The 27,003-nt window shown below is 42.8% G+C and overlaps 1 protein-coding gene across 4 annotated transcripts in view; it reads right to left on the bottom strand.

Annotated features, from left to right (window-relative positions):
• Positions 1 to 21,689, bottom strand: part of parp8 (poly (ADP-ribose) polymerase family, member 8) — a 43,773-nt gene extending 22,084 nt beyond the window's left edge. For 2 of the 4 annotated variants that reach the window (XM_048243319.1, XM_048243321.1), the window contains exons 1-7: positions 21,056 to 21,689; positions 20,282 to 20,336; positions 13,127 to 13,164; positions 11,724 to 11,813; positions 8,317 to 8,387; positions 7,123 to 7,191; positions 3,466 to 3,560 (exon numbers count right to left, since the gene is read on the bottom strand). In XM_048243319.1, coding sequence (XP_048099276.1) covers positions 3,466 to 3,560; positions 7,123 to 7,191; positions 8,317 to 8,387; positions 11,724 to 11,813; positions 13,127 to 13,164; positions 20,282 to 20,336; positions 21,056 to 21,146 — 509 coding nt within the window. In that variant the 5' untranslated portion in view covers positions 21,147 to 21,689. Of the gene's footprint in view, positions 1 to 3,465; positions 3,561 to 6,546; positions 6,869 to 7,122; positions 7,192 to 8,316; positions 8,388 to 11,723; positions 11,814 to 13,126; positions 13,165 to 20,281; positions 20,337 to 21,055 lie in introns of those variants that run through there. The other 2 variants (XM_048243320.1, XM_048243322.1) reach the window with 2 other exon arrangements.
• Positions 21,690 to 27,003: the final 5,314 nt, after the last annotated feature.

Raw genomic sequence — 27,003 nt, 5'->3', positions numbered from 1 at the left:
AGTCCGTCCAAGCTTAAGATAGATGCCTGCAGAAATGCCCTCGTTGCTCACTTCTGAGAAAACAAGGGATGTGTCTAACATTTGTCTACTGGCTTGTGTCCACCAGGGTGTTCGCAAACAGCAGAACTGGTCAAAACAAACTTGTGGACAAGTGTGGACTGCCTTGAGAGAACATCTTCGGTACAGGGGACTACAAACCAGAGCAAAATAAATCATGTGATCATATTATAACAAAAGCTGGGGGTGGCCCTTAGATAATGCGGTCAACCCCAGATCGTAAAGTCTCGAGACACCTTGTTTTATGAGCGGTGTCATGAAGTTCACAGCCAATCAAATTATTCAACAGCAGCGGGGTCTGAGTTATGAAGATTGCTGTGGTTCCTGTTTGTCCAGATGCCCAGAGCACAGTCCACTCACACAGGGCCTGATGAGAGGGGATGAGAGCCTTTAGAGGGTAGACCAGTCATCTGGTTTGAATCAAGATGCTGTGCATTTAGCGATACTGAGTGTCTGTTGTTTGCAGTTGTACAGTATATAGATATGATGAAGCAGTGGTAGCATTACCGTATGACAATCAGTCGGCTTGAGGTCAATCCCTGAACTCGCAGTAGCAAGTCTGTGTCACTTTGGATAAAAACAGTTACTTTACTTTGACATATAGACCTGTTAGTTGTCCATTTCTCCATGTCTGTCCACTATGGTCTTCATGATGTGATCATGAATCATGATCATGAAAGGGACAGCAGATATCATTGGTTCTAATAGAAAAGAAGATCAGCACCAGTGCTATGAACCTCTGACGCAGGTCACTTGCCAATAAGGTTCCAGCGGAGGGGCATTCTGACCGCTTGTCATCAGATCGCTACTCTGACTCCCCTGGGTTGAACTGTCACCATGGTTACCCCATTTGCAAAGCCTGGCCGCTCGAGACAGCTAATCCTCTCCTCCGGCCCTCAGAGAGACTTTTCCACACTAGGGCTCGTGAACCCTGAGCCCTGTCTGGAGCCGTGTGATCCTGTACTGAGCCAATGAACGCCACTTAGCATAGCATTAATACCCGCAGCGCAGAACTGAACCCCCGGTACCTTATTTCTGGCAATGGTGGGAAACTGAGAAAAGAAAACTGACGCGTTACCTTCTGTTGAAAGCAACACATTAAAAATACAAGAAGTTGAAGTGAGAGAGATCTTGACAGGGGAATAAGGTGTGAGGTAGTGATGAGGTGTTCAGAGATGACGCTTTTGTATCAGCCAGGAAGCAAGAGAGAGAGAGAGAGAGAAAAGGAGAGAGAGGGTAAAGGATCTGTCTCTGACTCCAGGTATTTTTATACATGGTAAGTGGGACACAGATTTTATATTGCTCTCAGCACAAGGACGTAGCCACACGGAACGCTAAAAATCACTGATCTGCAAACATCGACAGATCCAAACATCTAAGCCCAGACACACACACACACACACACACACACACACACACACACACACACACACACACACACACACACATACAGTACAAGCAGTGCTGAGACCAAAGCGATGCTTCTGTGATAGGCAAACTGGGAGTGGTTATAAATAGACTGAAACTCTCACACTCGTCATTCTGCCCGGCCGTCACGGCTGCTAGACCATCGCCACGTCAGAAGCAACCAAAGCAGAGGCTGAGGTGTCCTGTCTGCTCTCGGACTGAGGGAGCGGAGGACGACTGTTACGGGCTACCGGACTGCAGTGCTCCAGGTGGGGCCCCCCACAGATGCCATTGGAGTGCCATTCGAATGAGACTCTCCACCAATACATACCAGATAGCCCCCAGTCGATCATTCGCTCGTTCATAGACCAGCGCAGATTGAGACGGAGCGTGGAGAGGGGTGAGTGACCTCTAACGTGGTAGTCATGACCTTGAGAGGACCCCGTCCACTCCCTCCCCTGCCCCCTTTTTCGCAGGATGCTGACACACACATGAGTGTTTTGGAGCAGCCAGTTGCCCTGTAGCACATTAATCACTTGGTGGAGGTGAGCCGGGGCTTCCTGCCGGCCTGTGGGGCAGGGAGGCTTGGTGGGCTCCCTGGGGGTTGCTGGTCATTCGTCTCCCTGACGTACAGTACAGTAGGGGGCCTGTCATCCCTCCCTGCTGCAGTCTTTCCCATACACTGACTTTTTTGTGGCGGCCCACCACAATATCAACATTGACCACCACACAATGATTTTCCAGGTTGTACTAAATTGTGCTTAAATCTGGTTAGCATAATAACCACGCTGTGCTAATTTGTTAAAAACTGTTGTATTCAAGTTAATTCTGCAAACCAACCACCACAAATGGAATTCAATTCTGTGGGAAACACTGTGCTGGGCCAGGTGGGAGCAGGGGAGGGGAAGCAGGTTATTTCCTGCTGTTTAGTTCCTGGCTCCTGCAGGTTCCCCATGGCGGCAGGCCCGCGGGAGGTGAGACGGGCCATAGCCCAGCACAGGCACCTCCTCAATCACAATCAAAAACACACCCATCACTTCCTCCTTGGGCACTTGCCACAGCCAATCCTGTTTACTCTCATCCTCAAGCCTCTTGTAATGCAATTAGGGAACATCTGTGGCTGATTACGGCAAAGCCCGGGTCTGGGTTCCTAAATCCTCCGACACTAAGCCCTGATTGACTGAGGCTGAAATGCACTCAGCTCGGGCAAGATTCGTCAGGATCTCAAGATGTGATGGCAGTCCTGTTGCATCAGTTCAGCTCTTCAGCTTTTAGCATGGTTTCCCTTCAGCTCTCTAAAGCAGATCTGGGAAGTGAGTCATAGTACACTTACACATACAAATACACACACACACACACACACACACACACACACACACACACACACACACACACACACACACGCGCGCGCGCGCACACGCACACACACACACACACACACATACACCCCATCCACCCACACACACACACACACACACACACACAGCTGCTTGTCTTGTGGAGGTAACAGCAGTGCATTGCAGTAACTGAGGAAAAGATGGGCAGAGAATAGATGAAGCAACGGTCATGTCTTGCAGACAGTGAGGTGGACAGCTAGTGGCTGGCCATAGGTTATAGGTGCAAGTTTACAGATGTGGCCTCTGGGGAAGTAGTTTCAGAGGCAAGAGGCATGTGTATGTGAGGGGTTACAAGGTTCGAAGGTGAAGTGTCTGTGGTGCAAGAGGAGGAGGGTGAGTGATGTGTTTAAAATGGACAGTTCTCCATAAAGTTCTCCACAACGGCTGTTTTTCTATAACCTGGCACTTGTTTCTTTAGACTGGACATAAATGGTGGAATCCATTATTTCTAGTCATTTAGTTCAGTTGCATAACTCATTTTATATCATACTTACAAGTAAATGTGTTTTTTTTTTCTTCTGAAATTGGCAATAGCTTTGAGTTTGAGTAAATAGGCTTGTTTTTTTCTTGTTTTATTTGAAAGGGGAACTGGCTGGCATCCTACCTGAGAGACACTGCGTGATGTCCATACACCTCTCTCACCGCTGCCAGGTCGGCCTCAAGCTGTGGGTGTTTGTGGAGCTCTCCATCATAACTCACCTGTCACAGATAAACACACACACACATACGCATACACACACACACACATACAAGGTCAGCTTGACGCCTCCTCAAGAACACAGTATAAAGCTCTGCCTTCCGTCTATTTTGTTCCATGCTATTTTATCCTTGAATAGTTCTACATAGACTAGCAGATGGCTCAGCATATGGAGCTAAATGTCCCTGGCACCATTAGATGAGTCCTTGTGGAGAGAAATGGTGCTCCAGGAAAAGCTAAAGAACCCATTATTTAGGAGTATGCCTGCCCAAGCCAAAAAGGACGACGACCAAGGCCATTCACAATGACCAACCCCATCCCCCGCCCCCCAAAATATGCACCCACTTGCCTGTATTCCATCGGCGGGTAAACTGCTACAGAGCAGGTTTTGTGTGATTGAGGACATTGTGTAAATTCCCCTGCACACATACAGTAAGCAAATAGATTAAGCAAATGATGGAGCCACTTTTTCGCTTCCCGATCTACACTCTGAGCCTAAATGTCCGGGGAGCTCTGTTTTAATCAACAACTTTTTTTCTTCCCGGAGATGATTAGGGGAAGGCAGGGAGATTTGAACGTTTTATTTATTTATTTATTTCATTTTGGGGGAGAGGGGTCCTCTGAGGTGTCTGCACAAATTAGTAATCAGAGGATCTGTATGAGCTTCGTCGGCAGTGAATCCCTGAAGCTGTCAGGATGGCGTTTGAATATAGGCAGCTGGGATTAAAAAATGGCTTCTTAAACAGAGTCGGACCGACCAAAACACTTTTTATTTGTCTGTCAAGATAACTCCCACAAAAAAATAAAAATGAAGAGATAGCATATCTCTCCTGCAGTTCTCTGGGTGCCTATCCTGTAATCACAATTTCAAAAACACTTGTCAGGAAGACCAAAGCACCAACTTCGAGGGTAGTGCAGAAATTGCATAAATAACCTCCAACGGCTACAAACTCATCTCTTTGTACTCTGTCTCGCCGACCACATCAATATCCAGGAAAATATGTGATTTCAACTCCTCACAGCGCTTCACGCACAAATGAGCAGGTAATGGCTCATATATAAAAACGTCCAAGACACAAACACCTTTCTATTTTAAATATTTGTGAACTTCCGTTCAACTCCACTTGCCGTTTGTTGGTAAAAATATGGCATACCAAAGTGAGACACAAGATCCAGTCACTGAGAAGTACAATCAAAATGAAGAATTTAATTTGCCTGTATACAAGAGAGAGGCACATATGAAGCACAATGCACTACAGAAATTGCGTCTCTGACTTGACACAGAATTATCCATGGTTTAAAGCAACACCAAAGAGATTTTTGTACCTTAAAATAATGTTTCCAAAATCGTAACAGGGTGAACGGCACTTCTGCATTTGCTTCACAGCCCTCTATCGGCTATAAATGGGAGTGGTGGTAGTGTAGTGGTTAAGGAGCTGGGCTAGCGTGCAGTAGCCTGAAAGTTGTGGGTTCAATTCCCGGCTTCCACCGCTGTGCCCTTGAGCAAGGCACTTAACCCCAAGTTGCTCCGGGGACAATGTGATCCCTATAGCTGACATATGTCACTTTGGTCAATAAGTTTCTGCTAAATGTAATGTATAACCACACTATGTACTGTAAGTTTGCCAAACCGGGTCAGTTCGATGGAATGAGACATAAGAAACTACAAATTTGACTTGCTTCTGATGTCGCAATACATCATACTTTCATAAAATCATCAAACATACTCTACCGTGTCTGTGGACATCGTTATTTGCAAAGCCGGTGCTGGATAAACAAATAGCGTGTGTGCAACAGAGGAAAAGTGCTTTACCTGTAGTGTTGCTTTAAGTACGCAACAGCAGAGGATAGATAATCATACAGTAACAGTGGCAGAGTCAGGGGACATCCAAGCTACCCTGATCAATGACGCCAATGGCATTTGACACAAAACAAACAACAAAGTGATATCAACCCTGGCACCTTACATTATCCATGGTTGTGACAGATATCATACAATGTCATGAAGTAGGAGTACACTTTTAGTGTCAAAGTGACTTACCGACCTAAAATGAGAACAAAACAATAGCACTCATGACAAAGCATTTTTGAAAGCCACAGCTCTCTTAAAACCGCCATATTTCCCCCAAAAGGACCCCCAAAAAGACCCCCACTTCTGTTGGAGAGCTCATTTCCCCTACTCTATAAACAATCATTAAATCACCTTGTGCTCTTCTGTCTGTCAACATAAGTGAGTTGATTTTAATAAGCTGACCCTACCCCCCACCCTTCACCCTATACAACCCTCAGTCACAGTGTTGAACTAACAAACTATTATCCCTAACTGCATTTCTCACTGTCAACATACTGTCAAAAGATCAAAATAAAGTGGAAGCAACAAATGTTCCAAAGGAATGTTCTAGAATACTCATGGCATACACAACACCCTGTACCAGCCCCCAGCAGCACTTTCCAATAATCCAACACTTGCAGAACAACAGAGTGCATGTCAGTGGGTAATGGGCACATTACAGTGATTGACTGCCACGCAGTGGCACCGACAGCGGCCAGCAGAGCGCCCGACCGCCATGCATCATCATCTAGGAGCTGGCACGCTAATCAGTCACGGCAGGGCGCCCCACGCCCCCGAGCACGCGTCCGGGGAGGGCACGACGAGTTCAGGCCTACCACTAATGGAGCCACCGCCGCCGCCACCGTAACTATCCCCACGCCGGCCACACGACTCATTTAACGGAGAGGCACCCGCGTTGGCGCGGACGCCTGGGCTGTTATGATGGAAGCCTTCCCCTGCGCTCCCTCCCAGTGATAAATTGCCACATAACTCTCCCCCATCAAACGAGAAGCTGCGCAGAGAGAGAAATGTCTCTCTCTCTCTATCTCTCTCTCTCTGTCTCTCTCTCTCAAACGCTCTCTCTCTCTCAGATGCTCTCTCTTCTCCTCTTTTTAATGGCATTCACTTGTTTTACCGTCGCTATAATTAATACAAACCTGAAGACTGAACGTCCAAAGATCCCAGCTCTGCATTCTCAAGTGCTACAGCAAGGTGGGGCACTTTCTTTTTATGCCCACTCCGCCCCCACCCCGAGCCTTTTGAATCAGTGGGCACCTTCAATCAGAGAGAATTCACCTCAGAAAAATATGGGCAGACACACAGGGCACAATGCCTGAAGAAAGGGGATGGGTTGGCTCTGTCTAGACTTTAGTGCGTGGGGTGCGGGATGGTCTGTCTAGATTGAGTGCTCATGGTGTGCACTTGTAAAAGAAAGTAAAGAGAGAGAGTGAGAGAGAGAGAGAGAGATTAAGTACCGCCTTTTAAGTACCGCCTTTTTTTGAGCAGCAGTCACTGCAGAGACACCCCCCCCAAAAAAATAATTGAGTTAACTCAAAGTTCTGCGTAGATCTACATTCACCATTAACTTTGGGAACAGGCTGAAATGAAGGATGAAGCCTAGGAGTGTTTGAGAAAAATAGATCACCTTTTGAGGACTGAGGATGGCTTTTACGCCATACGCTTTCGAAAAGAAATATATGAATGTCTGTGACGATCAAGAGGAAATACAGTACCTGACCGCCATAGTAGAACTCCTCTGAGTCATTGTCGCCCTCAGAGTCCTCCTCTATGGCATAGGGGCACTGAAAGAGAAAGTCCAAATTAGCAACGCTGCATAGCTTACAGGTTTTGCTGAGGTTTTGTGGCATTACAATGCCTTTGAATGTTGACCATACTGTGCTTTTCAGATACACATTTGGTAACCAAATGAAGCAAACACAAATAGTTTAAACAGTTAAGCATGTCGCCAAAGTGGCTGCGGAAAGAAATCTGCCCCCTCTGCCCTCACAGCTGCTGTTGTCTGTGCATGTTTGCTCACTCACTGGATGTTTATGTTGTAAACACCGAGATGATAAGCCCGTCTATGATTCATCGGCTCACAAAATGAAAAACACACTGAAAGTACAGTAAACACCATGGCTCGTGTTTCGACAGATTGTGTTACATTAATTTACCCTTTAGATATGCAAATATGAATGCAAACAATTGACCTTTTCCCATGGTAAAAATGGTAAACGGTTCTCCTCTGAGGACGCAAAGCACTTTAAAAAGTAATGCCTCTCATTCATCCATTTCTACACACACCAATGGCCACATCGGGAGCCGTTTGGTGTTCAGAGTCCAGCTCAAGGACACTTTGGAAGGTTCAAGAGGAGACAGGCTCCAGCATCCTTCCAATTACTGAACAACTCCTCTGCCTCTGGGGCCACCACCGTCCCATGCCAAAAATGTTTCAGTATTGAGTCACTTGGCCAATCACATCCTTCACACTAGTGTCCATTTGGATGCTGATAACACAGTGAGCACAAAGACCTGCACTAAGGGCGGGGATCACATCAGCCAGTGGCAAGCGGCAGCGGCAAACTTAATGCAACGCTCAGACCATAATTTTTTCTCGTTCTAAGCAACACAAACGGTTTGTCAATTAAATACGCTTACGTTCAACGCTCAGCTAGCTCAGCGCTAGCGCTACGCCAGCGTTGCCACCGTTCTGCTCCCGAACCACAGAGAACAATAGGAAACCTGCCGCTAGCCACTGGCTAATCTTAATCCCCCTTTAAGAGGGGACTCTGAAACAGCAGTGGCCCAGATGTGGGTCAGATGTGTCACTGCAGAGAGTCCGTTACTCTCCACAGAACCTTTCACACTGTCATTCATTCCTGATGTGTCCGATGTGGCGCCGGGATTCTCCGGGACAAGACGCTTACCGGGCTTTTGTCAATCTGGAGCTTTGATCTGTTGGAGAGGCAGCTGGTGGCATCGTTACTGAATCTGATTTCTGTGTGGAAGAGAGACAGCAATAATCAGGCGCATAGAGGGGAGATCGTTTACATGCAGCCACCTCGTCTGCAGCAGCACAGCATATAGTACGGCTGAGCAAAAGCACAGTAGAGCATGGCCTAACCCACACATCTAACATTTCAGTGGCTGAGAAATGAAAGAAAGTTGGGGAGAAAAAAAGCTTTTTAGTCTAGACTGCGAGAAATTGCTGACATGTGGCTTTGACAGTGAGAGAGAGAGAGAGAGAAACAGAGCCAGAGAGAGAGAGAGCCAGAAAGAGAGAAAAAATCACACCAGCAAAGGCATTGTTTACAGATTAGAGCGGTCGTTTAGAGCTCCAGGAAAAAAAGGTGCAGAGAAAAATAAATATATAAAAAATAAGATGGAAAAACCATGAGGGGATGCTTTCTATCGAAAAATTGCATATACCCCAGGCCCAGAGCATGACACAAGCAGGCTCATCCAACCGGCCTGCCCTGCCAACACTTTCACTAGTCCTAAATATATCCAAGTGTATCTGATTATTGTTAGCGGGGATTAGGAGAAATCACGGGGCATTATGCTGCTAATAAACACTGTCGACTATTGCCCATTAAAACATGGCTAGACTCCTCATCAGTAAATTCTTGAAAGAGGAATGAAAAGGTTATCATTCTCCCCATTAGGCTTGTCAAGATATATTACTTTCTATCATATCTAATACGGGTTTGGTTGAAAGTTTGAAGTTATACTAATAGACCTATGGTTGTCAACAGAGGTGCCGAGGGACACAAATGTGCTGTGGAATTTTAAGGAATCCACCGTGTTTTTGTCTAGGCTTTGTCTAGGTTTTTGTCTAGAGAGGTGTTTCTAAATGCATCAATGACACAGCTTCTTACTAAAAAATCTGGTCTTTAGTAGGCTACCTTCTCAGTTTGATTGTATGATGGGAAACTGGGATCCGTCTTATGACTCATTCTAGGCAGGCCTGCCACAATACTTTACTACTTACTGTATGTTGCAATTGCTAGATTTAGCCATCCAGCAACAGCTGAGGAGTGAGAACAGAATTGGACCCTTTCCCTTGTTGAGCAATTGCATAAAATCTCCTTTCCCAGACTGTGAACAACGTTATAACTTGCCTTTCTTTTTCAGCTCTTCAACACTCATTTGTATGGAACAAAATATGGGCATATGAAGACTGAAGACCCGGCTGTTATGGCTTATAATAATGTTTGTGACGTTCAACATAATCATTAGCCATAAGTCGGCGCGCCTTGGCGTTTTGGTTTGACCTTTGGTGTGCTCAAAAAGGTTGAGAACCTCTGCTAGACAATTTGAGGACAGGAGAAAAGCAGGTTAATTGAAGCATGAAAGCACACCCTCACACTTCACTGTCGATATTCAAGGTCTGAATTCAGGGAACAAAACATTTCAGTCAAAGTCATGGGCCTCCAGTGGTTTTCATACAGTACTTTGGGAGATAGACATGGGCTTAGAATTCATTTTTAATTTTTAAGAATGCAGTCATCTGTTTGATATTCCAAAGACGTCTTTTTTCAATATTTGCAACTCTGATCAGCATTATGTGCTTATGGTGTACCCTGGGGGGTTGAAATTACAAATTAGTCCAGTTTGTAAGAGGTTATTGAGTTCTCCCTGTTGAGGATTTATCACCATTTCTAATCATTTACATGCATAGGCAAACCATTCCTAACATATATAGGAAATGGGGAAAATATTTAGTACTAGCAAAAGGACTGTTAAATTGAGAAGATATGTGGGAAAATATTTTCAATGCATAAAAAACACCAACCACACAATAGATATTCAGAAAATAAATGCCTGTTACACTGTCGAGTTAAGTATAAATCTACATTCCCTTTCAACTGACTCTGACAGATGAATGATAAAGTTTAAAGCAGCACAACATCTGGCTTACAGACTTGAGGAAAGAAACCTACAGTAGGTGTTTGTACCCACATACAGTAAAGTGCCCACTGGAAAACAGTTGTCATACGATCTGATTGGATGAGAGGCATGCCATGAGTAGGGATATCCCAATATATCCCCACTTGGACTCTTCCCTGCTAGTAAAGCATTTTGCATTGAATTGTTAAACATGACATCCCATTCTTTCATATTGAGAGAGAAGCGAATTCATAAGATCACATTTGACAGTTTTGGAGTAAATGGAGTAGGGTGAATGTTCAAATTAACATGTATTGTAAAGATAAGCAAGTATACAAATTGTTGTGTACACATAGCCTCTGTCACTAGACTTGGCTGAAGAGTGACATTTGCATTGCTTGACAACAGTACACGCCAAGACGAAGATTGAAACTACAACCTACGGCCAAATCACAGCCATGGGTATATCCTTTACCAACCCCACTCTCTCTCATGCCATATTGCTTGATTATATGTATTAAAATATGTATATAAGGAATAAGTATGCAAAGTATACATGTAGGAATTTATGAAAGTATGTAAAACATGACAGCTTGGCAGCTGTTTTACAAGAAAGAACTTGTATTATGTAACAAAATAGAACCTTCTAAATTAGAAACATTCAATAACATAGACCTTTTAGAGATGATATGTCACACCTTAAAGAACAAAAAAAATGGAAACCTGGCAATTGTCATATTGATATAGTGTGTGTAGTTAATATTATTCAATAACATCAGTGAAAATCCACACAGGCTGTGCGTAATATTGACGCACACATATTTAAAAATTACAAAGTCCCAAACCCAAATAGTCTCCCAGGGAAAAGCAGAGGGTAGCACATTTCCCTTCTGATACTTAAACATGCTGGATGCTTACTAATCATTTTCAATAACAGCAGTGCATATGAAAATGGAGTAGGGGAGCCGTGTCTTGTGCCAGAGTTTTCCTGCTAACTGCCGACTCATAGCCCGCAGCAAGCAGCACAAGAGCTTGCTTATGAGGGGAGCCAAACAGCAGCAGATTCACAGCATGCTAGCACACCAGATCTATGATCTCCTCCATATTTTCTGCTTCCATGTAATATGAGCATAGCCATAATAAAACTGTGAGCACTTTCGTGTCCACAAGGCTATGTTGGCTCTGACTGCTATGTAAGGAACATATGACACTATGATAATTCACCTTTCATCTAACTACAACCTACAACCATAAAGACAACTAACACTAGCATAAAACCAAGAAATTCTAAATATTAATAATAAGATACAATGCATCTACATGTATATCTCAATTTCTCATGTATGCATCATGCTTTGTCGTCCATTTTGTTTTTGAGTAGTGAGAAGGGAGAATGTGATGTTTCATATGTAATGGTGAGTGAATGAATATGAATGTTGATTACCTGTTGTGATTCTATGGAATATAACAGGAATGGGATCTCTCATGACTAGAACTTCATCGTCATTTTCAGAGTTGGACACATATGTGTTGTCTGAAAGTGGAGAAAGATGCACTTTAGTATTTCATGAGTAACACTTTCCTTATGGCACTGTGGCAATGTCAGCTGAGACAGCCAGGTTTCCATCCAGTGTGAGGTCAGAGCATTTGAACATTTCACAGCAATTCCCCACCGTTCATGTAAATCGCCCGCATTGAAAGGGCTCTGAATTCATGCTGTGTAATTGCCCTTTTCTCATGGTGCTCTCTCTCAGGCCAAAACAATGCCTGTGAGACAGGATTAAACCCTTCCACACAGGATCGGAAGAAAATCTGTGTCCACTCTTTGTTCCTCGAAAAAAAAATATAATAAAAAAGAAATAATAAAAACAATCCGTCACTGGCTGCCCCAGTCAGAGGAAGGATATCTGGGACTTTAGACTCAAGGCCCTTTTGCAACAGCCACTCTCCAAAGCAGGACCAAGAGTGGCCATCTCTTGGCTGTCCCCACAATTTGCATTTAACAGCTCAAGGGTACCAACATGAGAGGATGGAGTAACTGATGAGACGGTCGCCACGCTGGCAACTATTCAAGCAACTGAGCGCTTTGAGTTGTCATTCTCCGCATATTCATTTATTTATTCTCCCAATCCAATTAGCTATTATCATGCCATCAAATGACTAAACGAACTGAAACTAAGTATTTAAGACACACAATTCCAAACCACAAGGGTGGCAAAAACATAAGAACTGTGACGAAGCTGCTCTGTGCCAGATGACACATCCTGCGTCTGCGTGACACCCAACAGTACCGTGACTGTCATTAAAGCAGTGATACTTCATTGAGTTCACTGGAGCTTGAACAAATGAACATTTGATTCCAATCTGTGCGGTGGAAAATGTACCCATGTCATGCCATGCGTGTGCACACTGTAGGGGGGGGGGGGGGTCTGTGTTGACAGTGTTGGATGAGGTTACACTAGCTCAGCCTCTGTAACATTAACAATTTTACATTTAAATCCAGATCCAGTGTATATTTCTGGGTATATATGTATGTATGTATGTATGTATGCATGTATGTATGTATGTACAGTATGTGTGTGTGTGTGTGTGTGTGTGTGTGCATGTTTGTGTCTGTGTGCATGTGTGTGTGTGTGTGTGTGTGTGTGTGTGTGTGTGTGTGTGTGTGTGTGTGTGTGTGTGTGTGTGTGTGCAACCCAAAGCGCTCCACATATAGGACATTGTCATTGACACATAGACTAACAAAGACAAAAGATGCTGGACGGACCGGCGTAGTCGCCAGCGTACCCGTGACACAATAGATATGTTTTTGTGTGACTTAAGATTTATCTATGTTTTCTTACATACCTGGATAATCATCTGAGACATGCACAGAGTAGGAAACCCTGTGGAAACAAAGACAGAAGAATAAGTGTGCTGATCAAAAGAACACGATGAGGTCAATGAACATAACGATTCTTGGTCCACTGTAATGAAACTCATCAAAAACATAATGGAGAAATGATGCAGTAAACAAAATGATTGTATGTGTGGTAAACAGTTTTGGTAGAAGTCATCTGATGTCAACCTGTCAACCACTAGTTATGGGAACTTTCAAAAAGGAGGAATGAATCCTCCATCAGCCTCACACACACACACACACACACACAAACAAAGACACACTTATTCCCTCATTGTTAAAGTCAGTGATTGATCTCCTAGTAATCTCCTCCAGGGCCTTCTACTTGGTTTATTGTACCTCTCCTTGCCCCAACCTGTTCAGCACACAGGGACTCCACCAGCTCTCCTTCCGCACCGTTATCAGTGACATTACCAAACTGAATGGCTCAATAGCGAAAGCCCTGGCTTCAGAGTGTGTGTCCTCAGACGCCTCATCAGGCTACAGAGCAGGTGACTGAGTGAACAAGGGAGCACATCACTCCACACACTTACTTCCTCTCTAAGTTAAAACACACAGGGTTTCTTTTTGCATTCAGTATTGTCTGTGTCACTGGAGCAAGAAACCAAAGACAATACTGTACATCAGTGGGGCTTTTGTGCTAAATAAAGCACAAGTATATCTCTCTCTATCTCTGACATTCACTTTCATTCTGTTACTTGCACTCTCAGACGTCTGTAGGCATACCAGAATACATTATGTAGAGTCTGAATTTGTAATTGTTTTTGTAACTGTATCTGATGAGCGTGCTAGGGCTTATTCTCCGACTCCAACAAAGGTGGCAGCAAGAGCAATGAAGCCATCACTAACTTAAATTATTCAGCTTAACACTTCTCTTTTGGGAGGCACTGCCAAGAGAAGGGAACAGATGGAAGTTGAGGCTGTCTGAAATGGCAGCACAAATGTCTGATGGCCCCTTTAAGTGTGGTGGATATCAGGTCACGCACAATAACCGAGTCCAAATGGCCGAGGAAGTTCTGCTATTCATTAGCTCTCAACAGCTCAAAAAAGGGGATAATGAAGTCAACGATGGGCTCCATTACACATTCAATCAAGTAAACGAGGTCGAAGTGTGTACAGTGTCATGTGCTGGAGGGCAAGGAAATATATGAGTCAGGAGAGCACAGAGTTGAACAATGCAGTGAGGAGCTTGTGAAGTACAAAAGGTACAGAACTCTTAGCAGTAAACTTTAAAATTGTTTTAAAGCCTTTTAATGCCTTGTCCTCGTTAATACAGATATTTAGCAAAACAAAAATTTCTCTCTACGTTTGGACCTCACACACACACACGCAGAATCCATTTGAATTTATTCAAAGCAATACATTATATATTTTTATATCGAAGTGTTCTAAAGTTAAGAATTTTTTAAAACCCTGGTGCACATGTATCCACATGGACATTTAACGCCAATCAGAGATAGTTTCTGTTTTAAAATGTCATTTTAAAAGAAATAAAGTACATATTAGTGTGGACATAAGGTGATTGATTCCAAAAGACGAAACAGGTGCAGCATGGATCTTTCTTTATAATGGCCCACTTCATTTTGAATTTTCGACTTGTTTCAAGATCCAAGATTCAAGAAGCTTTATTGTCACTCCTTTATTGTCCAGTTGATTAAACAAAGCACCCCACCACCCCATAAATATAAATAAAAATAGTAAAACAATGAAAAATAGGTAAACAAATACAATAAATTAATTATATATATAAAAAAACAAATGTATCGTCCTATCTAAGAAATATCTATTGTTGCAGTATGCGCAGTGAATGACATCAGTGTTCAGAGTTAGTAATGAGAAAGAAATTACTAAAGTGCAGTATGTCGGTAGCAGTCTACTGTATGGTCAGATCAGAGCAGAGGTGATGAATTTATCAGTCTAACAGCAGATGGGAAGAAACTGTTCCTCATTCTTCTTCAACAGAATTTTCAACTGACTTGTTTTTTACAAGGCTCACCACCACCACTACCACCCCACCCTGTGTACCCAAACGCTGATGGGCTCATGTCGCTGACACCAGCGAAATTTACATGACAGGATGAGAAAAGGGCCGAAAACCTCAGGCTACCCTGGAACACACACACATACACGTCTGTGCTGCTTTTCTGTGATGCCGACTTTGTGGCCTTTCCGATGTGCAGAGCACGTAGATCTGGTGGGAATACTGCGAGGAGCGTGGCTGGGACCTATGTGCTGAATGACAAATGCACAGCAGGGTCATCTCTGACTGGCGCTCGCTCTGTCACGCTCCAGAACACCTCCTCATGTCCCCATATTATGCTCTTTTGATTCAGACATTGTCAGTATGTTAAATAAGAAAAAAGACTAGTTTACCTGAAGTAAAATTAGTCAAAATGATCAACGTCTCAATGTTCCGAGTTAAAAAGCAGCTCCTAAATGTCGATGAGGCATATTTACTGTTGTCCAAGCTGTTGTGCATCTGTCAAAGGCTTGATTTAGTCTTCCCACCTGTCTCACCCAGACTAAAACATCTGGCTGCTGACAGACAAGTGACAACGCGGTGGGTTTTGTTATCTCTCAGCATTTAGGAGAGCGCATCCACTAAACAGACATTTTGGAATTCCCAAACCTCTCAAAACAAATCATAAACAGTTTCATCTCTAGGCTTTTGGTGCCTAGTGTCTTCTTAATTCCAAATTCCAAAATAGCTATCACTTTCACTGTTTCTGCCATGAGGGAAGAACATCGTTGGGAAAACGTCTGGACCACTGGTGTGCCAGCCCACTGTGATGTCTGTGGCTTGAGAGCCGCAGCACTACTTGAAGAGATAACACCCCTGTAGAGTGTTTTTGATCCAGTGCTGAGATGTGTCCTATTTTAGACAGACAATACCCAAAATCAGGGTTTCACATCGATCTGGCCTGTCTGATAGACTGCCCAGACGAAATGTGTGTCCAGCCCGGTGCAAGGGTCTGCAGAAATGTGAGTGCAGCTAGGAGAGCCAAACAGATTCACTGACTGTTCATCAACCTTTGTCTGTCAATTGGTAGGCATCCGACATCTTAGATCACAAAGTACATGGCAGTGATACTGTGACAAATAGGAGATAGATACCCTATATCTCCAATGCCTGACTGAAAAGGTTTTTCTACTAAACTAGGGTTGCAATCAAATATCAAGGGAAAAAATAACATGCAATACAATATTTAGCCTGGGGAAAAGGAAAAGCTGCAGTTACAATACCTCTGTTGACTAGAGGTGTCTAATCCATGTTGATGTGTGATGTGCACTGGAATAGTTCTTGTAATACCAGTTCCAATTCTTTATTTGAATGTCATTCAGCCTTAACCAAAGTAAAAGGTAAATAAATCTGCAACAACACAAATCTAGGTTGAATAGTTTCCACCACACACTGGAACATCTGATGAAGCCTGCACAAGGCACCACGGCGTCATGACATTCAGCCGCAGGGAAAATGAAATTAACTGTGACTACTGTATGTGGCAGTGGCACCTGGACAGAGCGTTCGGTAATTTAACCCCGAGGAGCACGGCATTAATCTCCTGCCACATCAAGCAGAGGGCACAGACTGGCAAACGAATGACTCAGGCTCATTTATGCTAAAACAAATCACAACGGTAGGTGTGGGTACACGGTCGTGGAAGACTGGTGCTAGTCTTCCACTGCTCTTTCTCTCTCTCTCTCTCTTTCTCTTCCTGCCTTCCCCTTCATTAAGCTCATCACAGAAAGGACAGTAGACTGCTTGCCCTTTATTATCATGCCATCATGCCCCCCTACCCCCACCCCAAACCCCTCACACACACACACACACACACACACACACAAACTCCTTCAGCAAGACACTCCAGAGGAAGCTAAATGATTTGTATGTCCTGTGCTTTATGAGCCGAGCTTGTGTTCACTGGAGGCTGTTGCGTAATTGTTTGGAAATTGAAGGCAGGCTACTGTCGACTCTTAAGGTGAAAATAAACAGTCCGTGCTTCTGAGTGAAGTGAAACTTCAAGGCAACTTGAGGAGCAATATGATGATGACATTTTGTCCCTTTCAAGGTGTAAAAAGATAATGCTTATCATGGTAACCAAAATGGTGATATGAATAAAAAAAACATCCCTCAATCTCCATTTACAGGTCAGTCACTGAGTTTGTATCAGTTGGTGAATCCAACTGAGGGTTAATGGCCTTTCGCGTCTGAAATGAACTGGACGGCTGCATTTCTGCAAAAGACAGGAAATGTGTAACTTCCCCTTTACTGCAACCACAAAGATAGAAAGCCTCCCTTCACAGTCACGCTGAGTGTCATGAGCAGACGAAACATCCCAGTGTTGGCAACGTGTGAAGCTGGTGCCTCTTCACAGGCTTGCTCCCATAACATCACGAGCCAAACAAAGGCTTAGCATTCTCTCTTTTAATGAAAACTGTCAAAGTTTGAAGCATGGAAAAACACAGAGGTGCATTCAGTTATTATTTTAAAATATCTGGGTTTAGCCAATGGTGTGGCTATTGACATGTTTTCCTCAGGCCACGCATGAAAACAAGCACTACCAGCTTGGCTTACTCCCAGATTAATCGACGTAGACTTCAGGTTAACTTTGAAACCATTGGCCATTGGTATTATCGGACTGGCACTAAAGGTGGATGTCTTAGCTTTCCAAACCTCACTGTCAAGAGAAAAATGTCTGCTCATGATGAATGAATTTACATATAATTCTTGCTGTGGCATCAATTACTCATGTGCTAGCAGTGGTACAATTGCTTGTATGCTCTCTCTAGCTCTAGTACTGCCACACATTGTGTTGAAACCAATATGTGACTTCAACATCACTGCACTTAGTCACCCCCACTGGTCGCTAATTGGTCTGTCCTTCAGAGTCACTAACAGATTAATTTTGTGAAGTGTGTCCAAACAATAGTCTATAAGCAAAAAGGCTATCGACATATGATTCTCTTCAGGCTATGAAGAGGGTTATAACAACAAGAAAAAACACTCCCAACAGGGCCTGCTCAAATTTACAATAACATCTTCAGGCATATATATATATATATATATATATATATATATATACACACACACATATATATATATATATATATATATATATATATATATATATATATATATACATATATATATATATATATATATTTAAGACCTGGACAAAAAACATATTGTGCAGTAAAGAAAAATACTGTGCACTTTGCCCTCTGATTTACAAGCAAAAGCACAACAAGCAAACCATAGCGCTCGCCATCTGTCAAGTGAAACAAAGGCCAAAGCTGGCATTTAACCATAATCCTGGCAATATGTCCTGTCAGTACATCTGGACACTGCGATGGCATGGCAGACTTGGCAGACTTAAGCAACGTCTAGTCAAAGGGTCCATTCTTATTCAGACAAAATTAATTAAAATATTGGGTGCCAACGGTATGCATGCATGAACCTTGTCGGGACCTCCTTATCTGTGCCGGCATTGCCCCAGTGAATTGACAGTACATGCTTGAACACCTCATCTGAAATTATCATAGTTATCACTGAAAATGTGCATGACTGGAGACAGGAGTCTGAAATCCAGCAATAAAGCCCTAATTTCAGCCACAGTGGATGGGCCTCAGGAACCCTCCATGCACATTAAAAGCTTGCAAAACAGGGTTTCAGCAAATTCATCTACAGGTGCAGAGTAAATTAAGCAGTAACATCATTATGACATCATTTTTTTGTTAATTACATCCATCCAGCATTTCAAGAAGTCTGGTGAGGGTCAGGCAGCTACATTTTGTGATGAAATTAAAAGCCTACGCAAACACACTGAAACTTGACAGAAGCATACTGTGAGCATTCCTCGGTCCAGGTTAAAAACACTCCTGAAGCAGTGGTGCCGATTATCTGGAATCCTGACCTGCTCTACCCAAGAAATGTTGTATGTTTGCCATTTGCAGTGCCAGGCCTGTATGTAGTTACTGTATACTGCATAATTTGTTGACCACATACACAGAAAGGACAGCTAGAGGACTGTGAGAAGATATACACTAAATTTCACAAAAAAGTTAATTAATACAATTTTTTAAAGCTAATACAGATGCATTGAAGTAGTATGCATGTCAGAGAGATTTTCATTTAAATTAGATGATGTATTTTTTTTTGTCCAACAGAAATGTAAAACAGCAAACAAATCACCGGTCACTAAGAGCTAAACTGACCATTTTACTGGTGATTTCACTGGTCATGCACTATGCATACATAATTTAATTCTGAATTCTAGAGCTATCGTTTTGTCTGAGTACATCAAAAACCTAAAATTGGAGGAGATAGCTCTGGGTCTACATAGAAACTCTTACAGAGGTTTCTGATGTGTGTTTTTTTACTATGTTACATCCTCATTTTAATCAGATTATGGACCTTTAAGTTAAAGGACAAGCAAAAGTGTGCAGGGAAGAGGAAGCAGACAAGCTACTGTACACGTCTTGTTGTCTGTGAAAATGAATACTGTCTAAAGGTGGGGAATGTGAATGTGAAAATAACATGCACAATGGGCACTGGACATTTTATTGATTGGAACCCCCATTTTATTTTTTAATGCACAGTCATTACTTTCATTGGAAGCACTCATCACTGGCTGGTGGCCATGTACTCCCTTGAATTTGGAGAAAATGATGGTACAGAATGTTTCACAAGGTTTCATGTCTTTGTTGGCTAATTCAAAGACTTCCCTCACACAGACTCAACCAGACTGTGAGACAGAGAGAGAGAGCACGTGCTTAGTTTTGTCTACAGCAGCCCAGCATTACATAATGCAGTTTAATTACAAACACATGTACAGTCTAACTATAGTACTGGTATCATCACGGGCAGCCTGTTGCAGCGTCTTAAAACTGTTATTACAGGAAAACACCTTCACAATTACATGTTAGAACACAAGTTACAACTCAATACTTCCAATTTTGTTAGAGCAGATAGTAGGATGTGTATGCTATGGAATTAAAAGGACCATGAGATGTTCACAGAACAGCCAAGTAATGTGAGGGCGACTATAGCCTAACAATTTCTGACGGTCAAATGGGGGAAATCAGGTGGTTCTAAAAGTTACCTTTTGGATCCCTTTGAATAGGTGAACGTGAACGTGGCGTCAGTGTATCGGAAATCTGTAACAAAAGGAGAACAGTGATAATGTAAGGGCATACCCCCATAGATATATCTAAGCATACCCCTAGTTGTCATGCACGAATGAGGCTACGACGGCAGAATGATCGTATCCTATTCCAAAAGAAAAGTCCCTTTCAACAAGTGCAGTCTCCATGGCAACATCAAGAGGGATTTCCACTGACATTGGATATTAAGGAAGCAAACTGATAGCTGATAAATATTTACAAAACCATTATTGTTCTTTCACGTGCTTGATCAATTCTGATGCGTTTGTTCTGGTTCACGTAGATGAACACAACAGTAAGAACACTCATGACAAGCATATTAATGTATTGTTTGCTTTCCAAGCTTATTCAAGGCTGCTGTGAGACAAACAGGTAGGCTACTATTCGACAAAACTAACGTTATATAAGCTATTAAAGTATGGCTGTAATGTAGGCAATTTACTTCTCCAGTTAAACCACTTAATTTAGGACCATTATGTTAGGTTACCAATTGACAATATAAACATAACCAAAATAGCGCACAATGTTGCGCACACGTAGCCAAACATAATATCACTAATACTCAACATGTAGCTACATATAGGTTACGTTGTAGTTTGGTGAAAGAACAGAGGAATTATTAGGCGTGAGTGTTGTGTAAATGACAACGCTGGTTTAATACACCTAGGTAAGCTGTCTGCGAAGAAAGCACCACACTTATTATGGAAACTCACCAGAGAAAAGGCAGTCTTTTTCTGCCTTACACCTTTGAATTACGATGTCGACGTCTTTTTGTATTCTCTCTTGCCTTGAACACATCCCCATGAAATAACACCCACTGAAATGGCTTCTTTTTACTAATTTCAGCAAATATTTCCTCTTGCTGGCACGATGTATTCCAGAATTGCTTTTCGTACGAGCTTGAATGTCTGGAACAGCTTTAGAAAAAGAAATCCCAGGTGTGTCAGCTCCGTTTCAGTTTCTGAACTGTAACGTTATCATCTCCGGCAACAATGGTTTCTAATCACAAGCAATACGATTCGTGAGCTCATCACCTCGGTAAATTTCATATAGATAGCTGTTTTACCCCGGAAGCTCCGTTCTCCACTCCTCATCACTCTGCTAAACCCAACAATGGCGATTTCGAAAGCTACAGCAAGAGCTATTTGCTAGTCTTAAAGTGAAACCAGCATCGCTTTCAGTGTCATGGATGAACAGGACTTGCAGTTTAGTGTCGGAATACTAAAATAGAATCGTTATCAAAGGATTAAACGGTAGCGGTCGTCTTCTTTCGAATCCACCTAGTATCCCAATGGTCTCTTGGAAACCTGATTTTGATTGGGCAAAGCCCGATGTAATGACAAATGATCGGTGGTTGCCAGTAGTTCTGCAAAGGTCTGCCTCTGCTGACATCATGTGAAAGTCTGTATTCAACTCGTTACACCCAGGACTTCATTCGTCTCATAAAGGTAAAAGAGGAGCCTGAATCTCTACAATTCGAAATAATCTATGGTGATTGTTACCTCTTTAGTCCTATAATATTCATTTAGATGTCAGCTGGTGTTTAATTAGGCATTGCATCAAGCCCCTCTGGTGAATAAATAACCACCTTTGAATTGCATACATAGTCTCACAAAAGTCATCCAGAGGCTGTCGAAGCAAAGCAGTTTGTGCACATAGTTACTGTGCACCAGAAACACCATGTTTGCAGGTTGAGACAGGTGGTAGGTCCCTGGTCTCCACATGAAACTCGACTTGAGAGTTAAAGGTGAATGCATACTGCTCTGAGCAAAGCTGCCTTGGCAGATGGTTGGCACTTGTCTTGGTTCCTTAGAAAGTCAATTGAATCTTGAAAAACACTTAATCCAAAGAAGTCTAATCTAATACAAGGCAATAATGGACCTGGGAAGTCTTTTTAGGTGGCGGCTGACTTTCCGTACTAGTCCAGGACCAGATGCGCTCTACTAACTGCCCTCAGGAATAGAAGGTAAACCCTCAATAGCATTGTATGGTGGGTTTCCAAAATACCATTGCAATACTTATTTTCTATAACCTCCCAACATAGCATCTCAGATAATTATCTATCCTATCCAACAGGGTAAGATGGAATCTCTACACTGACTCCCTTCTTGTAATCGTTGCTGTTAAAGTGATACTGACCATTTAAACACGGTTTTGTTTCTTTGAACTCACAGTGTGAATCGGCATGGATCGGCTGTACACTGTGGTGCAGTGTGGGAAGTCCTGGTTGCACACAGAGAGAGAGAGAGAGAGAGGGAGAGACATCAGCCCATACATGCTAAAGCTTATCCAGGGAGCCCCAGTTTGCCTGTGTGGGTTGAGCGCTCTGAGAGCCAGGTCAGACAGGGCTCCTGTGATGAGGCCGTCCCCTGCATTATTCATCGGCCCTCGGATCTGGCAATGATTACCCACAAAGAGCTCTCTCTCTCTCTCTCTCTCTCTCTCTCTCTCTCTCTATCTATCTATCTATCTATCTATCTATCTCTTGCTTTCTCTCTCTCTCTCTCTCTCTCTCCGTCTCTCTCTCTCTTTTTCTCTCAAACCTCATCACGTCCACATGCTATGAGTCAAAGGTGCCTGGGTCTCCTCACAGACAGTCAGCCATTCTTATGGTCTCATGGCGTTAGGGTGAGAGTACTGCTTTGTAACGCACAAACATTAGCCATTTTTTCCCCACATCTGTGTTTCTCAGCGAGGTACAGGAACAGGCATGATAAATCATGGGCTCATGGGTCCGCACCTGTTTGGGTTCCATCCGAGTTAACCAGAAAGGGCTGAATAGAGCAAAATGAATGCACAGTAGTACTTAGCATCTAAGTGTCTTGCAGTCATAAAAAGCTATGCATTGTCTTCCTCAGCGGGAACTTACAGCGGTGCAAATCAAACCCATGGTCTTCTGTGCTTGAAATGAGTGTCGGCATGCTAGGGTAGGGCAGGAAGACTGCCAGTCAGACAGGAAGAAAAAGAAAGGAGGAGGAGGAGGAAGAGAACAGAGAGAGGGAGAGAGAAAGGCTGCCTGCTTGGTCTCAGGGCTGGGAAGTCCCACATCATTTGAGAACTGACTGCAAAGTGAATTTGCCTCATTAATTCCAATTTCATAGCCAGGCACTCTGTTGGCCACTGCAGGAGCTCACATGTGCAAATGTGTTTTTTTTGTGTGTGTGTGTGTGTGTGTGTGTGTGTGGTGTCTGTGTGTGTACATGTGCATATGTGTGTGTGTGTGTGTGTGTGTGTGTGTGTGTGTGTGTGTGTGTGTGTGCATCTGTGTGTGTGCATGTGTGTGTTGTGGGCGTGTTGGTGGGTGGGTGTTTGTTTGGTTGGTGGATTAGTTTTATTTCTAGATTTACTGTATGTGAATGTGTGTCATTAGATTGTCTTGTATTTACATTTCTACTAGGTGCATTATTTAGAGGATGACAGTGTTACCGCTTAAAGTAACAACTGCTGCACCATCTCTTGCTGCACCAGTTTGGCCCTGAATGAACAGGAAACATCTTTAAAACATGCAAAAGCATTTCCTGTTTCTGTTGTTTTTTTGGGAAGCAGCTAATACGTTTGCATAAAATGTAAATGTTTTCCTCCTCAGCTTGGACCAGGAAGACGGGCTCAGCACTTACATTAAAGAGCTGTTATCTCCCCGGAAGAGGCTCATTGTACTAAACAGGCCATATTTGATAACTCAAATAGCCCTTTTAAAGTTTAAAAGTTTCTGGCTGAGAGATAGCGACTCTGAATTAAATTGGATCAGGGAGGTCTGTCGGCAGCCATTACAAACGAATATACATCACAATAACATCTCTATCCAATTTGAGACACCGCAAATCACATTCACTTTGGTCGGTGGCTGGGTTAGTTGTGTGTTATTACTTGTTTATACAATGAAGGGAAAACAGAATTGCACTTGGGTGTCTCATGCCTAAACTGGTTAGCCTCCTTGGATTCAGAAGTAGGGAATTCATTTGAAGGTCTGTTTGTGCTATCCATTTTTGCCAGGCTGACTAGAATAGCATCAGTGATTTGCAGCTCTCTCAAGGGGGAAAGATATGAGCTGTCAAAAGAATGAGGCAAGATCCTGCACCTGTTGTGTGCTGGAAAAGCATATTACAAAATATAATCTATCTATCTCTCTACCTTTCTATCTATCTATCTATCTACCTATCTATCTATCTATCTATCTATCTATCTATCTATCTATCTATCTATCTACCTACCTATCTATCTTACAGGATTCAGTGACAAAATATTATTTACTCTGACAATCAGCAGTGTTTTTGTGATTGATTTTTCAAGTGAATCTAGTGAATGGATTGCCCCTTCTAGGCTGGATGCTGACACCACAGGACAGACGTGGGCAATGGAATCTTCCAGAGTGTGGATGAACTATTGTGTGTGATTGACTATGTTAGGTTAAACCTGTGGAGGTCAGGAGTGACAAACACCCCATAGTTTGAAGGCCTTTGCAGGGCCACCCTCCCAACCTAACTAACATATGTAATGGAGATTCATTTCCGCAGAGGGCAAATCAATGTGGAGATTTATTGGATGCGCACAGAGCCATTTTTTCTGCAGGTGGCAATAAGTGTTCATTCAATCAACCTGTTTGCCGTTGATGACTTTGTGTGGAACCTCTCCTCCTCCCCCAGCATATGAAGGCCTGCATGTGTCAGTGTGGACATATAAAGTTATGATTTGTAGCATGCACAACATAAACAGATTTGTTTTTCATCCCTCTGACTTTACCATTGGCTAATTGCAGAACCCAACCACACCATTGCTGTAAATTACTAGCAGTTGTGGAGCACATCTTACAGTCTGTCATTACAGTATGATTACAGATCGTCCAGGGAATGAGTCATATCAACTTTCAGATTCACTCTAACTTTGTGGTGATTAAATTAAGTGGATATTCCCTCCCACCGATTCCCACTCCTCCACTTCATTTTTCATGTGTGTGTACTAGAGGCAACAAAAAATGCTTTCAGCTGTGAGAATTCTACAGATGTCAGTTATACTCATTGAGTTTCTGAGTCATGAACTGTTTCGATGTTGTACAGTATACAGTACATGTTTTCCTCTCGGGCGCAGTATGAGAAGGATCCTGCTTCCTCCACGGCTCAGGAAAGGACACTCCTTTGTTTGTGTTTTAATGGCTGGGCTTGCACTTTGTGGGAACATGCATATTGTGCAGAGGAAATTCATTTCCTAGACTCTCAGAATAGAACACATAAGAAAAGCACTGAGGTCGTGTTTTCTGAATGCTAAGAAAATGGTTCTTTCTGGGCAGCAGAGGAAATGTATAATCTTTCTCTGCAGTTCTCGTCCAGATTTCTTGTAATAAATAAAGAGGAAGAGACTTGCTTTTGAAGATGTTCGGATGTTTGGGTTTTTGTTTTGAGAACTGTAAGACTCAAGCTGTCGCTAGAACATCCCAGCCTTTCGTTTTTGGCCTGGATGTATTTGTGTTTTAGGGTTGGGGTGGATGTTAAGGAAGAAAGCTGCCAAGTTCGGCACCAAAAGGCCAACAATCACTCACTTTACCAAAAGCTGACTTGTAACCAAAATACTATATCATTTTTATGTTTGCAAGCCTGTGTGTGGGGATACAGTGGATTATACTGTAGTTGACAGTGAAGGAGCAGCCTCATTAAAAGCATACACATTTTGTTATTTTCTTTTAGAATGTGAATGTTTAAACTTAACTCTTTTACTACCCACTAGTCACTAGACGAGTGTTCAGTCAAGAGAAATAGTTGTTTATAGTGTCAGTACTGTTTATTTGAGCACAAATATAAGTATACAAAAATGGTCACGAAATAACACCCACCCAGGCAAGCACACCAATACCCACACACCCAGCCACCCACACACACACACACACACACACACACACACACACACACACGTGAATGTAGATATATTTCTAACACCTTCTATGCAGCAAAAAGAAAAAATCATTTATTCTATTTTCTCCGAATATAATTGTCCCAGGGACGGATGGAATGTTGGGAGGAGGGCAGCCGAGTGAAAAATGAAGCAGCAGAAGCTCCAGAGAGCAAAGACAGATGCCACTGTGGCGGCTGCTACCTACTCTAGCTTTCATTTTGAATTGAAGGATCACAGCTGAACAATGAAAGCCACAAAAGAGGAAGAAAGTTTTGAGGGGATTCCAGGGCCGGAAATAAAACAAGGTGAATTCACTGAAGGTAATACAGGACAGTGCCTGAATAAGTCTGCCATTACAGCAGGGAACGACAGCCAGAGCGGTTTGGCTTTGGTCACTGACAGACCAAGGTTAAAGTCTGAATGATGCCAGCCCCAAAGCATAAAAACAGCCTGCGTAAATGTTATTATATCCACTTAACAAACATGCTTTTGAGTTCTCCTCCTTCCAAAGATCATTCAAGTGCTTTGGCCATGTTTACAGTATCGCATAACAGATATAAAACAAGTTATTCTTATCTTGGCATTCATAACTATTGTATGCACAATTTACTTTCTTTAAAACATCTATGTTGTTGCTTTGAGATCCTCCAAGGGGCCATTTCCTTTGCCAATGTTATTTTTTTATGGATGGCTTAATTTACATAACCTTTTTTTATTTTATTTATTTATTTGTTTGTTGGAGTGTGTTGGAGAGGCAGTAAACCCCCAAGAGAAGTGG

Source organism: Alosa alosa, chromosome 5 (assembly GCF_017589495.1).
Source record: "Alosa alosa isolate M-15738 ecotype Scorff River chromosome 5, AALO_Geno_1.1, whole genome shotgun sequence".
Taxonomy (NCBI): Eukaryota; Metazoa; Chordata; class Actinopteri; order Clupeiformes; family Clupeidae; genus Alosa; species Alosa alosa.
Note: the sequence above shows the minus strand (reverse complement) of the source record. Positions and strands in the feature narration are given on the sequence as shown.